This window comes from Eretmochelys imbricata, chromosome 1 (assembly GCF_965152235.1).
Source record: "Eretmochelys imbricata isolate rEreImb1 chromosome 1, rEreImb1.hap1, whole genome shotgun sequence".
Classification (NCBI taxonomy): Eukaryota; Metazoa; Chordata; order Testudines; family Cheloniidae; genus Eretmochelys; species Eretmochelys imbricata.
The window spans coordinates 120237816-120253258 of record NC_135572.1 but is presented as its reverse complement, the minus strand read 5'-3'; the positions used below and the strand labels follow the sequence as shown (position 1 = coordinate 120253258).

Here is a 15443-nt window from a genome sequence, read left to right as displayed (position 1 = left end):
AAAAGCAAAGGCAGTGATTCAACTGAAGATACAGTGGAACAGTGACAGTGTGAAAGTCACTTCTAACGATACAAACGACTGTCTTGACTACTCTGCTTTGTCCTCCAATTTGCTTCTTTGGGCACACTTTTTGGAGAAAGCTGGCTTGTTCTACCTAGTCACTTTGAGATCAGATAGAATAGTCCCTAACAAAATAGTTGGAATGTAGAACAGAAGTGACAGTCCTGTAGCAGCTCTTGGTTATCTCAGATTTTAGGCACACATATGCATTCAATCTATACCTATACCACCCACTAATTTCCCTTTGTATTGTCAGAAGACTAGATCAACCAATATAACAGAGCCATGCTCCTTGGAAGAACAGGGGAAGAGAGGATCTTTAAGTCACTTTTATGCTGCCTTGATCCTGGGACCATACAAAAAACAATCGAGTCCCTGGCATAATTTAGAGCATACTTATTCTTAAACCTATCCCCAGAACAACAAACCTGGATTGGACAACAGGACTGGGGCCAAAATGTGTAACAATGTTCTTAGACTGTGGTATTTTTAGATGCATTAGTTGTATTTTGCAATTTTCTTTAGGATTGCAGAAAGTCCCTTCAAATCTTAGAATACTCCAGATACAAGACTCATGTACATTTAAAAAAAATTTTTATGACTCACCAAAGGTGCTGATCGGTTGCTGATAAATTATGTTCTCTGACTGCTTTTGCCTTTGATCATATGCATCTTTAAGTTCCTCTTGCAGCTCAGGAGGTAGAGCAGCAAAAACCTCTGGGTCCACCTGAACAATGAGAAATAGTTCATTAGAGGTTTTTCTACTGGTGACAACAGTGTTTGATGTTTACTTTTTATTGTTTACCCACATGAGAAAGGGATTTGCGTTATGTGTCAATCATATTTAGATAAATTTAAAATATTGTAAGATATCTTCTGTTTGCATTTATATATTTATATACACACATACACACACACACATATCTGTCAACAAGTGAAAAGCTTAAATTATTTTCCTTTCAATATTTACATTTTAAATACAATTTATTTTACAACTAATTTGCTTAACAACATTTATAATAAATCAACTCGATTTAAATAACATGCTCAGAGGTGCCAAATCAACAATTGTTTTGATTATTTTCATAATATATTTAATACACACTTGCTGAATATTGTGGGCGAAGCTGTGCCTTTAAGACACACATACCCCTGTAATGGGAGCATGTGCAAAACAACTCCTTCCCAGGGAGAGGCACCCAGAAGCATTCCCTCTCCACCCTTATCCTCAAAGACAAGTAGGATTGACATCTGGCTCCTTCTAGTTCTTGCACCCAGCAATATTTTTTAGGCTGGTGCTTCCCGAATGGAGCATCTTGGAAGCAGCCTTGCACCTCCTTGAGTGCAGGGGCTACAAATCTAGTTAGATGAGTTATGCTGGATTTGGAGGGGAGTGGGGTGGATAGGAGCCTTCCTTCTTCCCTATGCTAGTACCCTTTGATTGTACAGATTTTCACTTTTGGATGAATAATCTTCTGTCATTCATCATCATCTTGACTGGGCCAGAGCTTGAGTACAGATATACAGTATACACACCTGATTATCCGAATAGAAAGGACGACTTGGATTTTATTTGGCTAATTGGGAGTTTATAACAGAGAGGGCAGAAGCAGCAGCACAGCAAGACCTCTGCAACTCTGATGTCATGTCCCCAGTCACTTACTCCCATGACAGCAGGACTGCAGAAGGCTCCTTGCACTGCCACTCCTGCGCGTGCGCGTGTGTGTGTGTGGGGGGGGTTGTGCTCCTAGGGGGGCAGAAAGGATACTGCTTGGCCAGGATACTACTTTACTCTGCCAGGACCCTGCCTTCCCTGCACGTTGGGCTAGCAGGGATAGGGTGTCACCGGTCCCGCATCAGTACAAGGAGCCCTCTGCAGCTCTGCGGTCATAGGAGTGAGTGAGCAGGGCTATGGTGGGGGAGCTGCAGCGGGCTCCCTGTGTTGCCGCAGGAGCCATTCAGCAGCAGCGTGGCCTCACCATTGCTGGGGGTCTCTGGTCTATTATCTGAACCTCTGCATCTGTCCTCTATGGGAGACAAGGAAGGGATTCAGAAAACACAGAGATTCAGATAACAGGATTTCAGAAAATCAGGATTATACTGTAGTGTATTCTAGATTTTTCTGGAACATTCAGATGAAGTTTCATGAGCCAGTAGAAATACTGTATGTGATATTATTCTCTAGTTTTGAGTTGCTCAATGTTTTAAAAGTTTCAAATATTTGCCTTCTTAAGTTTTCAGTGCAAAAAAGTGAGTGAACTATTTACGCTAAGGGTGAAACGTATACTTTCCTCCATTATAAAAAAAATCTTGTGAACTTTCTGACATGCTCTAAAAGCTAAAATGGGTGAGTGCAGAAAGTAAATTTGGCAGGGAGACGGACTTTACTAAGAATTGTTTTTGAGTTTTCCAATGAAAATGGTTAGATTTTGGCAAAGTTATGAGGCGTTCAAAACCAACCCGTACATGACGATTACATGTTATTTATAGGCTTAGAGGGTTAGATTTTTATTGATAAATGTTGGTAAACCAGTGATTTCTCTGTACACACACACACAAACTGACGAAATTATACTTCCATAGATAATAACAGAAACGTACAGATAGGAAAAGTAAGAAAAATGGTGCTTGAGAACTTATCAAAGTTTGATTTAAGCATATTAAGTGTGTATATTTTGACATGTGATGTTGACAATTTATTTTTTAACAATTATCAAGCTTTAAATTTTTGAATCTTAATGTCTACTGTCATTAACTAATTATTGTCTGACTTCCCTCCATAATTTCCCACAATTGTGAACATTTATAAATCAATAAAAATAGAAAAATGCTTAAAAATAAACACTGATAGCATTATCCATCAGATTATAAAAAAATAAAAACAGAATTCTGCCAAGCCTGGTAGTAGTTTTAACAACAATGGCATTTTTTTCTTCAACTGAGATCTACAAATATTTGTATGGAAGACAGGCTGCACAGTTCACACATACCAACTTACCTCTCTAATGAATACTCACTTCATATAAATTGTGCATCTGTTTACAAAGGTAAATCTTGATGCACCTGGCACAGATTTTTTCAGTTTTGAAAACTCTTCATGCCAAGCACAAAGTTTTCAACACATAAGACATGCAGTAAATAAGGTAAGTTTTGGACGGAGTCTGGCCCTACTGAATGCACACCCTGTATTTGATAGCACGTTACAGTGGAATCAAGCCGAATATTTCCAGAACTTGGAATGATTTTTAAAAACACAGGTATTTCTATTAAAAATATATTTTTTTAAAAAGTTAAAGCTGAATGCTTAAGCAGCCAAGAATCAGGAAATTTGCACATGCAGTATGAACTCGGTCCCTTTGTGTACATGCATTGCAACAGTCTAATTATATTCTCTCATAACTATTTCTCAAATAAAATCATATACAGAATATTTTATTTTTACCTGTGCGAGAGCACACCCACCCTCAATTGCTTAAAAGGTGCACTTTGTAAGTTGCACTAAGAGAGAGTGATCCAAACTAAAGGTTGAATGTACAAAATTAACTAATTTCCTGACTCTTAAGTAATTATCTGTGCAACCATAATGTCTTACATGTAGCTTTAAAAAAAACTGAACAAAAAGTGAACCTTGTATATTTTACATAAATAGTTCTCAAACTTTCTGATGGTATTTATGCCTGTAATAAATTATTAATAAGGTGATTACAATATACGGCGCTTTCAGGCAAAACAAATCTATTGTGAAATTAAGAACTCATAAGTGACCTCTCCTTATTAACTCATCATACAAAACATCAGTTTTTTTATGTGCTGTTTACATTCTCAAAGTGATTTACCATTTGAAATCATAAAGTAGGAGGTGCAAATTTGCTAATGATAAGAAAAATGTTACTAACCTTTGTGTAACTGGTTTCAGAGTGGTAGCCTGTATCAGCAAAAAAAAACGAGGGGTACTTGTGGCACCTTAGAGACTAACAAATTAATTTGGGCATAAGCTTTCGTGGGCTAAAACCCACTTCATCAGATGCATGCAGTGGAAAATACAATAGGAAGATACATATACACAGAGAACATGAAAAAATGGGTGTTGCCATACTAATCATGACAAGATGAATTAATTAAAGGTGGGTTATTATCAGCAGGAGAAAAAAACATTTGTAGTGATAATCAGGATGGCCCATTTCAAATAAACAGTGACAAAAAGACGTGAGTAACAGTAGGGGAAAAAAAATTAGCATGGGGAAATAGCTTTTACTTTGTGTAATAACCCATCCACTCCCAGTCTTTATTCAAGCCTAATGTAATGGTGTCCAGTTTGCAAATTAATTCCAATTCTGCAGTTTCTCGTTGGAGTCTGTTTTTGAAGGTTTTTTGTTGTTGGAGAATTGCAACTTTTAGGTCTGAAATTGAGTGACCAGGGAGGTTGAAGTGTTTTCCGACTGGTTTTTGAACGTTATAATTCTTGATGTCTGATTTGCGTCCATTTATTCTTTTGCGTAGAGATTGTCCGGTTTGGCCAATGTACATGGCAGGGGGCATTGCTGGTACATGATGGCATATATCACATTGGTAGATGTGCAGGTGAACGAGCCCCTTATGGTGTGGCTGATGTGATTAGGTCCTACGATGGTGTCCCTTGAATAGATATGTGGACAGAGTTGGCAACGGGCTTTGTTGCAAGGATAGGTTCCTGGGCTAGTGTTTTTGTTGTGTGGTTGCTGGTGAGTATTTGCTTCAGGTTGGGGGGCTGTCTGTAAGCGAGGACTGGCCTGTCTCCCATGATCTGTGAGAGTGAGGGATTGTCCTTCAGGATAGGTTGTAGATCCTTGATGATGCGCTGGAATTGGTCTTGTTACAGTTGGTATGGCAACACACATTTTTTCATGTTCTCTGTGTGTATATCTCTCTCTCCATATATATTCTATCTATCTATCTATCTTCCTACTGTATTTTCCACTGCATGCATCCGATGAAGTGGGTTTTAGCCCATGAAAGCTTATGCCCAAATAAATTTGTTAGTCTCTAAGGCGCCACAAGTATTCCTCGTTTTCTTTGTGTAACTGTTGTTTTTCAAGATGTGTTGCTCACGTCCATTCCACGTTAGGTGTGTATGCGTCACGTGCACAGTTGCTTGAGATTTTTCTCTCAGTGGTATCCACTGGGCTAGCTCTAGTGCTCTCTGGTGCCATGCGCTCCTGTGCCAGTGTAAGGCGCCCAGCGGGCTCCACACCCTCTCAGTTCCTTCTTCCCAGCTAACTCTGGCAGAGGGGCAGGAGGGTGGGTCATGGAATGGACATGAGCAAGACATCTCGAAGAACAGTTATGGAAAGGTTAGTAATAGCTTTTTCTTCTTCGAGTGCTTGCTCATGTCCATTCCACATTAGGTGCCTCCCAAGGTGGGCTCGGAGTTCAGAGACATACAGATTGTAACACTGCTCTACCAAACTTGGCATCATCTCTAGCTTGCTGGGTGATGGCATAATGAGAGGAGAAGGTATGTATCGATGACCATGTCGCTGCTCTGCAGATGTCTTCGATCGGGACCTGGGCCAGAAACACCACTGATGAAGCCTGAGCTCTCGTTGAATGGACAGTCAAGATGGCAGGAAGCGGGACACCCACCTGCTCATAGCACACACAAAACCAGGAAGGGATCCAAGATGAAATTCTCCAGGCCGAAACTAGTAGGCCTTTCATTCTGGCTGCTACTGCCACAAAGAGCTGTGTGGATTTACGAAACAGCTTGGTCCTCTCAAGGTAGAAAGCCAGGGCATGTCTAATATCCAGCGTGTGGAAACGCCGCTCCTCCGATTTTGTGTGTGGTTTTGGGGAGAAAACCTGATTACTATGAAGCTGCGAGACCACCTTTGGGAGGAATGCTGGATGGGGGCACAGTTTAACCTTGTCCGTAAAAAACATTGTATACAGGGGTTGTGACGTAAGGGCCCTCATTTCTGATACCCCTCCTGGCTGAGATAATCACCATCAGGAAGGCAATATTCCAGGAGAGACACAACAGAGGGCAAGATGCCAGTGGCTCAAAGGGAGGGCCCGTGATTCTGGACAGGGATGAGAGTTGACTTGCCCATTTATCAATACGCCCAGGGCTCAGAAGGTAGCTTGGACCAGACTGATGCTGGCTCTCACATGGGCCTCCGATCAGCTCTTGATCAGCCAGTTGTCAAGGTAAGGGTAGACTGATACACCTTGCCTTCACATCATGCAGCTCTGAGTATTGGTACCGGGCTCAGTACTGGAATCCGGGTGGCACAACGGAGCGGCCCTTCTCTCTGACACCACTGTGTATGAATGGCTGGAAGGCACTCCCAGTACCAGGAGAAAATCCCATGGATTCCTACATAAGCCACTGCCCACCAGGCCAGGTGCCTGGCGGGGCCCCCGCACCGGGATCTGATGAAACATAGGTAGGGTACTGGTATTGGCCCCTTGATTGGGTGCTGACTTCACCTCTGATCTTGAGGACAAGTCAGTTTGGAGGGATTGTAGGGGGCTGGAACCCCTTGCCTCTATCAGCCAGTGCCAACGGTTCAGGGAACGGTGCTGGAGCAACAAATTCTTTGCTGACATCAGCAGGGTCAGTTTCCCTCTGGTTGGTACCAGTGGACTCAGTGCCGGATAGGAGCTCAAGACAACATGCTCCCTTCTGCTCGATGACCTCGTCGGTGCCAGAACTTGCTCTGCCAGAGTCGGCAGTACTAGGAGAGCCATTTGGTCCCTGGCCACTGCAAATGTCTCCAGGGTGGACAGCACTGAGATCCTGCTGGTGCCATGATGACCTCCCGGTGTCGGTGGATGGTCCTGTACCAGACTCAGCGGCACCTATGAGCAGGATGGAGTCGATGGTGTCACAAGCAGAGTGGGGGGTAAAGGAGTGGCCAGACACAGGTTGCGCACTGCTGCACTCTCCGTGTTTGTCCTTCCTCGATTCTGGGGAATGTCCCCTCTTGGATCGTTGTTTCTTGTGTTTTTTCCTCAGCACTGGTGAAGGGGAATGGAGCCAAGAGACCAGTGCCACTGGAGGAGCACTCCACACCAATGTCTGACCAGCTTGGCTTTGATACTGGTCTGAGCCTGGCTTCCATCAGGATAGAACTTAGCCTAACATTCCTGTCCTTTTTCATATGAGGCTTGAACTGGCAGTAGATCTGGCAATGCTCTCGAATGTGATCCTCCCCGAGACACTTCAGACAGCTGGAGTGCTGGTTGCCCACCGGCATGGGCTTGCCACAGGAGGCACAGGATTTGAAGTCCAAAGACTGGGGGCGGAGGATGCCCTTCTAAGCTAAATGTGGAAGGTTTAACTATATACACTACTACTAAAAGAAATATCTGGAAATACCTGTATTCTTTACTACTTAAATGCTCTGCTTTAAGCTTCAAATCTTGCTAACTTTTATAGCTTTTTCTCTATTCCAAATGATTACTACAGAGGCTAATTGAAATGAATTAAACCTATTTGGATTCTTACAATACGAACCTTAGAATTAACAAGTGAAACTTACCACCCAATGAACAAATCAGTCACCTTATTAACCAGGCACCCAACTCATATAAAAGCAATTCAGACAAAAGTGATGTAGAGTTGAAAAAAATTAACCTAATTAAGTAATAAGAAACTGCAGTGCGTAAATTGTGTAATAATTTACATCTGCTGAGTTGTTATAACTAAAATCCTTCACACTTGCAGCAGAATGACAGTAATATTTCAATTTATGGAGTGTACTACTGTACTAATTCATTAGTAGTTTCAAATATAAATAGCCTTTTTTTTTTAAAACACATATGGACAAATTGGAAAGGGTCCAGAGGAGAGCAATAAAAATGATAAAAGCTTTAGAAAATCCGATTTATGAGGAAAGGTTAAAAAAATTGGGCATGTTTAGTCCTGAGAAAAGACGACTGAGGAGGGACCTGATAACTGTCTTCCAATATGTTAAGGGCTGTTAAAAGAGGACGATGATCAATTTTCTCCAAGTCCACTGAAGGTAGGACAAGAAGTAATGCACTTAATCTTCAGCAAGAGAGATTTTGGTTAGATATTAGAAAAAACTTTCTAATGGTAAGGGTATTTAAACTCTGGAAGAGGCTTCCAAGGGAGATTGTGGAGTCCCTGTTATTGGAAGCTTTTAAAAACAAGTTGGACAAACACGGTCAAGGATGGTCTCGGTTTACCTATTCGTTCAGTGGCAAAGGGGATTGGACTTGATGGCTTCTTGGGGTCCCTTCCAGCCCTACATTTTGTCTATGATATATTCTCCCATAATGATGTAGTTTATGACATGAAGACATTCTTAGGAAAAGACCATATATTGTTTTAAATTAAGCTACCACTTCAATAGTAACGGCTTTAAGATCTGTTGAACTCATGTTACTTTTAGTTTGAGAACTTAGACTTGGATCTACAAAGGGACTTTGCCACAATGCCTAACTTTTAGATGCACAGAAAAATCACTGGAATCCACAAAGCCTGAGTTAGGCACCTAAGAATGGGATACACAAAAGCCAGGCCTCTAGGCGGGGCCACCTAAGCTAGCCAATGGGAAATAGTGATGAGAGAAGTATGTCCTAAGCCCTGTTCCTCTCACAGATTTCAGCACCTAAATCCAGGCTATAGGGAGGCACCTACTTCTGTTTGCAATCCACAACTGGAAACCCATCTCCCCTTTCTTGGAGTTAGACAGCTTAGGTGGCTAAGCTGTTTTTGCAATTTCCCACAAAACAGCTGGGGGGATAGGCCTCTATTACAACCTTTAACCCAGTGGTTAGGGTACTCAGCCAGTGTGTGGGAGATCCCAGTTCAATTTCCTTCTCTGCCTAATAGGATGTTTAGTCGAGTATAGTGTCCTGAGAACAGTGAATGGAGAATTAGCTCCCTGTTGCTGCGAATGAATTTTAAATGAAGTCTATAACAAGATCTTTCAGCATTCATCTCCAACATATCTGATCCGCTGAGACTGAAGAAAGGATGAACAGCCTTGGATGAATAGCATCCATCCACCACTTCAAGCCATCATACTATAAACCAGAGGTGGAAAAACTACGGGCTGCGGGCCAAATCCGGCCTGTGGGACCGTCCTGCCTGGCTCCTGAGCTCCCAGCCAGGGAGGCTAGCCCCCGGCCCCTCCCCAGCTGTCCCCCCTACCCTGCAGCTTCAGCTTGCTGCACAGGCAGCATGGCTAGCGCACGCCCACTTCCTACGCTTTCCAACAAGCCTGTCCTGCCACTCTGAGCGGCATGGTAAGGGAGTGGCGGGGGTGGATAAGGGGCAGGAGGTCCTGTGGGGCAGTCACGGGACAGGGGACGGTTGGATGAGGCGGAGGGTGGGGGTGATCAGGAGACAGGGAGCAGGGAGGCTTGGATGGGGGTAGAGTCCAGGGGGTCCTGGGAGCAGGAGGGGTTAGATAGGGGGTGGGGTCGGATAGGGGGTGGGGTCCTGGGGGGACAGTTAGGGTTGGGGGTCCCGAGTGGGAGGCCTGTTGTGGGGCAGGGTGTGGATAGGGGGTGGGGTCCTGGGGGGCAGTTAGGGGCGGGGGGTCCTGGGAGGAGGCAGTCAGGGGACAAGGAGCAGGGGGGGTTGGATGAGACAGGGGTTCTGAGGGGGGCAGTCGGGGACAGGAAGTAGGAAGGGTCGGATGGGGGAGGGGGCCAGGCTGTTTGGGGAGGCACAGCCTTCCCTACCCTGCCCTCCATACCGTTTCGCAACCCCGATGTGGCCTTCGGGCCAAAAAGTTTGCTCACCCCTGCTATAAACCACTTTTGCATTCCCCGAATCCCGGTCCTGCTGTGCACCAGTTCAGTAGCCTCAAGCAACTAATATGGCATCTGGGAATTGCTGGGACCCATGGGAGCTCCTGTCATGCCTCCCCCGACAAACACACACTAAACTGGCAGGCACATGTGTGGCATGGGAGCTACTATGCTAGCTTTATGCCTTAAAAAGATTCATCTCTAATGGGGTGATTCTCCAGTGGCTAGCTAAGCTGATTTTAGGACTGCCTTGCACTGCTGGTGCAATGTAACAGAGCTGCAGTGCAAGGAAAAAACTGTTCATACATCTCATTTTATTACAAAATGAGGGATAAATGCAGAGCCTTTTCATCATCAACAACAAAAAATAACTTTTCAAGACACGGATGTAGAAATACTGGCAACTATAAATCTTTAACATGTATTATACTTTTGCTGAGTCCAGGATAAAAATTCTAAAGGTGCAGAGGCCAGTACTTAGTGGCCCATGGGTCGGATCTGACTGACTCACAAATTCTAATAATTTTGCCTGGACAAATGAAGTTGTTAACTATTTATTTCTACAGATTCAAAGCTCATATTTGTTGATACCACGTTAAAACCCACTTATTTTAGAGTAAACTCTACCTGCGAGAATGCTGGCAGGGCTATTACATTAATTCCTGCATCACTGTTTGGTTCTTGGAGGTCTGGTATTTGTAAGAGAACTGTTCCAACTGGCTGTGGCAGAAACTCATTGTTACACCCATTCATGGGCTCTTTTTTGCTATCACCATAAGTCTCTCCCTGTTGAATTGCGTACATTTGCTCTACTTGTTCTCTGAGATCAGATGGCAGTGCTTCCAAGACAGATTGATCTAACTGCAAATAAAATAAAATAAAAAGGTCATTAGATGTTTGGAGAACCAAGAACATAAGAACATAAAAAGAGTCACAGTACTTATTTTACAAACTGAAATTAGAAGAAATTAAAACTCGACAATAGACATCCTAATTTGTATACACAAGCTGACTTGGGAATCTGACAGTACTGAATGTTGTAGCAGAGTTGTTCTCAAACCTTTATACTGGTGACCCCTTTCACATAGCAAGCCTCTGAGTGCGACCCCCCCTTATAAATTAAAAACACTTTTTAATATATTTAATATCATTATAAATGCTGGATGAAAAGCAGGGTTTCGGGTGGAGGCTGACAGCTCGTGACCCCCCCACGGGTCCTGACCCCCAGTTTGAGAACCCCTGTTGTAGCAGCTGTATTATGTAAAAGGCAAAATTAAGTTAGTACACATAAATGCTTAGTCTTGTATTTTTACAAATAATATTTAACATAGTAAATCTAAATCCTATATAAACTTTCCTTCACATTCATCTAACCTTCATTATAATCCTAAATAACTAAATATGAATAAAATATTGGCAACATATATTTTGATTTGAACATAAGTCTTCTATCTGGTCTAAAGCAGTTGACTGATCATTCAGCAATACAGCAACTGACGATCATTCAGTTTAGTACCAGGATATTTATATATATGCTCCAATTTACTTTGGTGTTACTAATCTGGTGTATTTACCGCAAGATGAGACTTCTCACTGCCATATTTGTAACATAGGTTTTGTTAGTACAGTCAGTAAATTTAGGATATGCTCTTCCCCCAAAACCATAAACACCATTCAATAATCAAGTCAGTTCTCAACAGTTGGTCCCAGGGGTAGATTTCCATAAAACATAAAATTACTAACATCAAACAAATGAAATGGTGCATCAGATTCCAAAAGCTGAAATATTTAATTGCAGCTCCCTGAGTGACAGAGAGTATGATTGATAATCACAATAGGAACATCTTAAATGTAGATTTGAATCCATGTTGCTCAAGATTATTATTACTGTAGCACCTAGGAGACCCAGACATGGACAAGGACTACACTGTTGTATTTGTAGGCCAGTGGTGGGCAACCTGTGGCCCATCAGGGTAATCTGCTGGCGGGCCAGGAGACAGTGTTTACATTGACCATCGGCAGGCATGGCCGCCTGCAGCTCCCAGTGGCCACAGTTCACCGTTCCCAGCCAATGGGAGCTAGGGGAAGTGGTGCAGGCCATAGGGCCACTGGGAGCTGTGGACCGTCAATGTAAACACTGTCTCACGGCCCACCAGCAGATTATCCTGACGGGCCCTATGCGGCCCGCAGGTTGCCCACCACTGTTGTAGGCTCTGTACAAATACAGAACAAAAAGAAAGTCTCTAAAATGAAAGGCAAATAGCAATCTGTACAGAATGAAATACTGTATTTGCTGGTAAGTGTTGCAAATACAAGTTTCAGGGGAGTATTCCAGATGCTTTCTTCTACTGATTATGCTTAAGAGAAATTTTAAAATCTCATACCCAGGGCACAGCACAGGGGTATAAAATTGCAGGATTTTATCAACAAAAGGAAATATAACATTAAATATAGGAGCTTATTTTGTTAGGTCACTGTCTATTTTCTTCACCATAAATGAGGTTGGAAAGAATAAAAGGAGAGCAACATCTGCTTCTATGCTTTGGTTCATTGGGACAATTTTGAATTTCTGAATAATCTAACCATTTCTAAGCATACTGAATTATAGTACAAGAAAAGGGGGCTTTTCAAATTCTATTACTTTTTTATTTTGTTTAATATAGTAAACAAAAATAACATGGCAAAATCTGAATTACATCATTTGAACCTTTTGAATTAGTTGTGTTACTAATTAATTAGTAAGGTAAAGTGTATCCTTGTGCAGAGCAGAATTCTTATTTAGCTCTAGTCAGGTATTAGGATGAGGAAGTGTGAATATCAGGACTATAATAAAAGGATAGTAACAGTGCTTAAGAGCGCTACCTTCATGAAAAACATAAATGGTACATTGTAAAAGTCCCCTTTAATAGTTCATTAGTAATTAGCCTATATGGAAAATAGTCCCTATTAATAACATAATAATTAAAGCTCAGCACATACTATAGAATTAAAAAAATACATATTTAAATTCCTAACAGAGTATTGCTATTTTTATTATATAAGAGCATTAACACAAAAAAAGTGTCGTAACTCTGAGTTAAGTTTTTAGAACGTCATGATTTTTAAAACCAAGGTTTGTATTTCTTTAAAGAGCTTTAGAGTTGCTGGGTGAAGGGTAATCTATTCAATACTCTGATCTCAGAGTATCTTCTCCTTTTTAGTCCCAGTTCCATTCTCTGACACTGTAAAAAGGAAGAAAAATACTGGAAGAATGACAGTTTTTCCTGTTGGGTATTTACCACCAAAAATAGGAACTGCATTCCTGTACAGTAATTACAAACAAATATGCATCAGAAGTTCCGTACCCCTCACATTTACCTGGGAAGGTGAAGGAACCTCAATACTTAAATTAAGTCTTGATTTTACGCTGATAGGAGTGTGTAAACCATTCCATTTGACTGCAGACTCAGCCTTGCTGGTAATGGGATTGAGACCAGATGTCAGATGGGTAGTGAGAGATGGCAGAAAAGTGCATGTTCTTGATGCAGACGATATTTCGAGATCCATAGCAGCCACAAATACTATAAATGTAGAAAACAATATACAGAAAAATTCTCTTAACAGTTCAAAAACAACTTACTTTTCACATGGTAGGAAACTTTAGTTACCCTATGCTTCTACTGAAAAACATTTGGTAGTTTGTGCAATAATGGGAATTGTTAGTGAGAACCTTTTTCTACTTTAAATATCTACCTTAATTATCCATCTGTCTTTTCAAGATTTTGTAGAAGTTCCGATTCTAAACTAATTCATACATCCCTCTTTTTCAGGTGGGATGGAGCAGCAAAACATGCACACAAAGTCTGATTGCTTACATAACTTGAAATGAATTTCTGTTGAAAAATGTTCAGACGCAAAATCAAATTAAAATGAGTTGTGTCTTAAAGGAAGCCAATACGATCACAAACCCAAAATACAACTGACCATGGCAGTTTAAAGCATGCAGTGTTGTTGTCGCCGTGTCAATCCAGGACATTAGAAAGACAAGGTGGGTGAGGTAATATCTTTTCTTCGACCAACTTCTGTTGGTGAGAGAGACAAACTTTCCAGTTTATACAGAGCTCTTCTTCAGGTCTAGGAAATGTACTCAGAGCATCACAGTTAAATACAAGTTGAAACAGATTGTTTAGCAAAAGTAGTTACTGACCTTCTTTATGTTCTTCTTCTGAAGATTTCTTAGTTTTTTGAACATGTAGAAGATCGATAACTGAATGTGATCCCCCAGGTAAATGTCCAGATGGTACTGATGAGCGAGAGGAAACAGCTGAAGTGGTTTTATTGATGGGAACTAACTGATGCACCTGAATTCCAACCTCAAAACAAAAACACATTTTGTATCCTTATTTCTAATCACAAAGTCAAGAACAGTAACAAATAAGGGCAATTTAAACTGATAAATTTTATGGAGTTTTTTTTTTTTTTAAATATATAAACTCTCCCAACCCGCCTGACCAAAACCATCCACCTACTACTAGAGGAAAAATATTTTGCAGGCCTAAAAATAAAATCAGCCCCCCAAGTCAACAGCTAAGAAATTACGAAAGTGCCACCCTTCTTCATTTCTCTGGGGTAAAGTAAAGAAAAAGTGTGTGTCAACAGGATCATATGAACAATTTATATAACTGATATTGGTTTTACTAAATTATACAAACTCCCCAAACTCAAACAAGTATATATGTTGCAACCAGGATTAGAAATTTATACTAACTCAGAGAAGTACCCATGACAGCTGAAAGATGTATCGAGTGAGGGATACTATTTTTTTCTCCCAATTCACTGATCTAATCTATACTACACTTACCACTTCAGTATCTGAATATCAGACGAACAGTGAAGGTCCATGCCAAGTGCACAAGGGCAGGGTTTCCCCCAAAGTGCAATAGAAACAAACATACTTTCATTTTCTACCAGATACATTTCCTGCCCAGAAAAGCTTTCCTCACCTTTAATTTAGTCCAAAATCAAATCCAAAACAAAACAGCAGAAGTATTTTTAAAAATTATTTTGCCCAATTCAATGGTGCACCTGGGTACCATTTGCAGGCTTATCTCCAACTTTCCTAAAATCTTGAACGGGAAATCCTGAGATAGAGTACGACAGGCCACACCAAGCATGAAATAAGCGGTGGGTGGATGGCTGCTAGGACTTTTTCTATGTTTATATAGCTAGGAAATTATTCACTGCCAATTAGTTTAGCTGAAACTGTGATATTAAACTGTGAAACCTCTCTCTATAAAAATGGCCTGTTTGGGCTTCCACATTTCTATTCTAAAAAGATTACTAAATTAAGTGTACTCAGTTTACAAATAGGCAAGTTGTACTTTATCATATGTAAAAGTGGCAAAGAGTTCTGTGGCACCTTATAGACTAACGGACGTACTGGACCATAAGCTTTCGTGGGCGACACACGAAAGCTTATCCTCCAATACGTCTGTTAGTCTATAAGGTGCCACAGGTCTCTTTGCTGCTTTTACAGATCCAGACTAACACGGCTACCCGTCTGATACTTTATCATAAGTGAAACTATTACCCTGTTAATGTCAATCCAAATCTGTGCAGCCTAATAAAGTTAATAA

At 41.3% G+C, this 15443-nt stretch overlaps 1 protein-coding gene across 7 annotated transcripts in view; it reads right to left on the bottom strand.

The window, feature by feature from the left end:
• REV1 (REV1 DNA directed polymerase) overlaps positions 1 to 15443 on the bottom strand; it is a 93468-nt gene that overhangs the window by 15509 nt on the left and 62516 nt on the right. For all 7 annotated transcript variants that reach the window (XM_077814558.1, XM_077814588.1, XM_077814540.1 and 4 more), the window contains 4 exons: positions 14015 to 14180; positions 13186 to 13388; positions 10456 to 10689; positions 667 to 787 (listed from right to left, as the gene is read on the bottom strand). In XM_077814558.1, coding sequence (XP_077670684.1) covers positions 667 to 787; positions 10456 to 10689; positions 13186 to 13388; positions 14015 to 14180 — 724 coding nt within the window. The remainder of the gene's footprint in view (positions 1 to 666; positions 788 to 10455; positions 10690 to 13185; positions 13389 to 14014; positions 14181 to 15443) is intronic.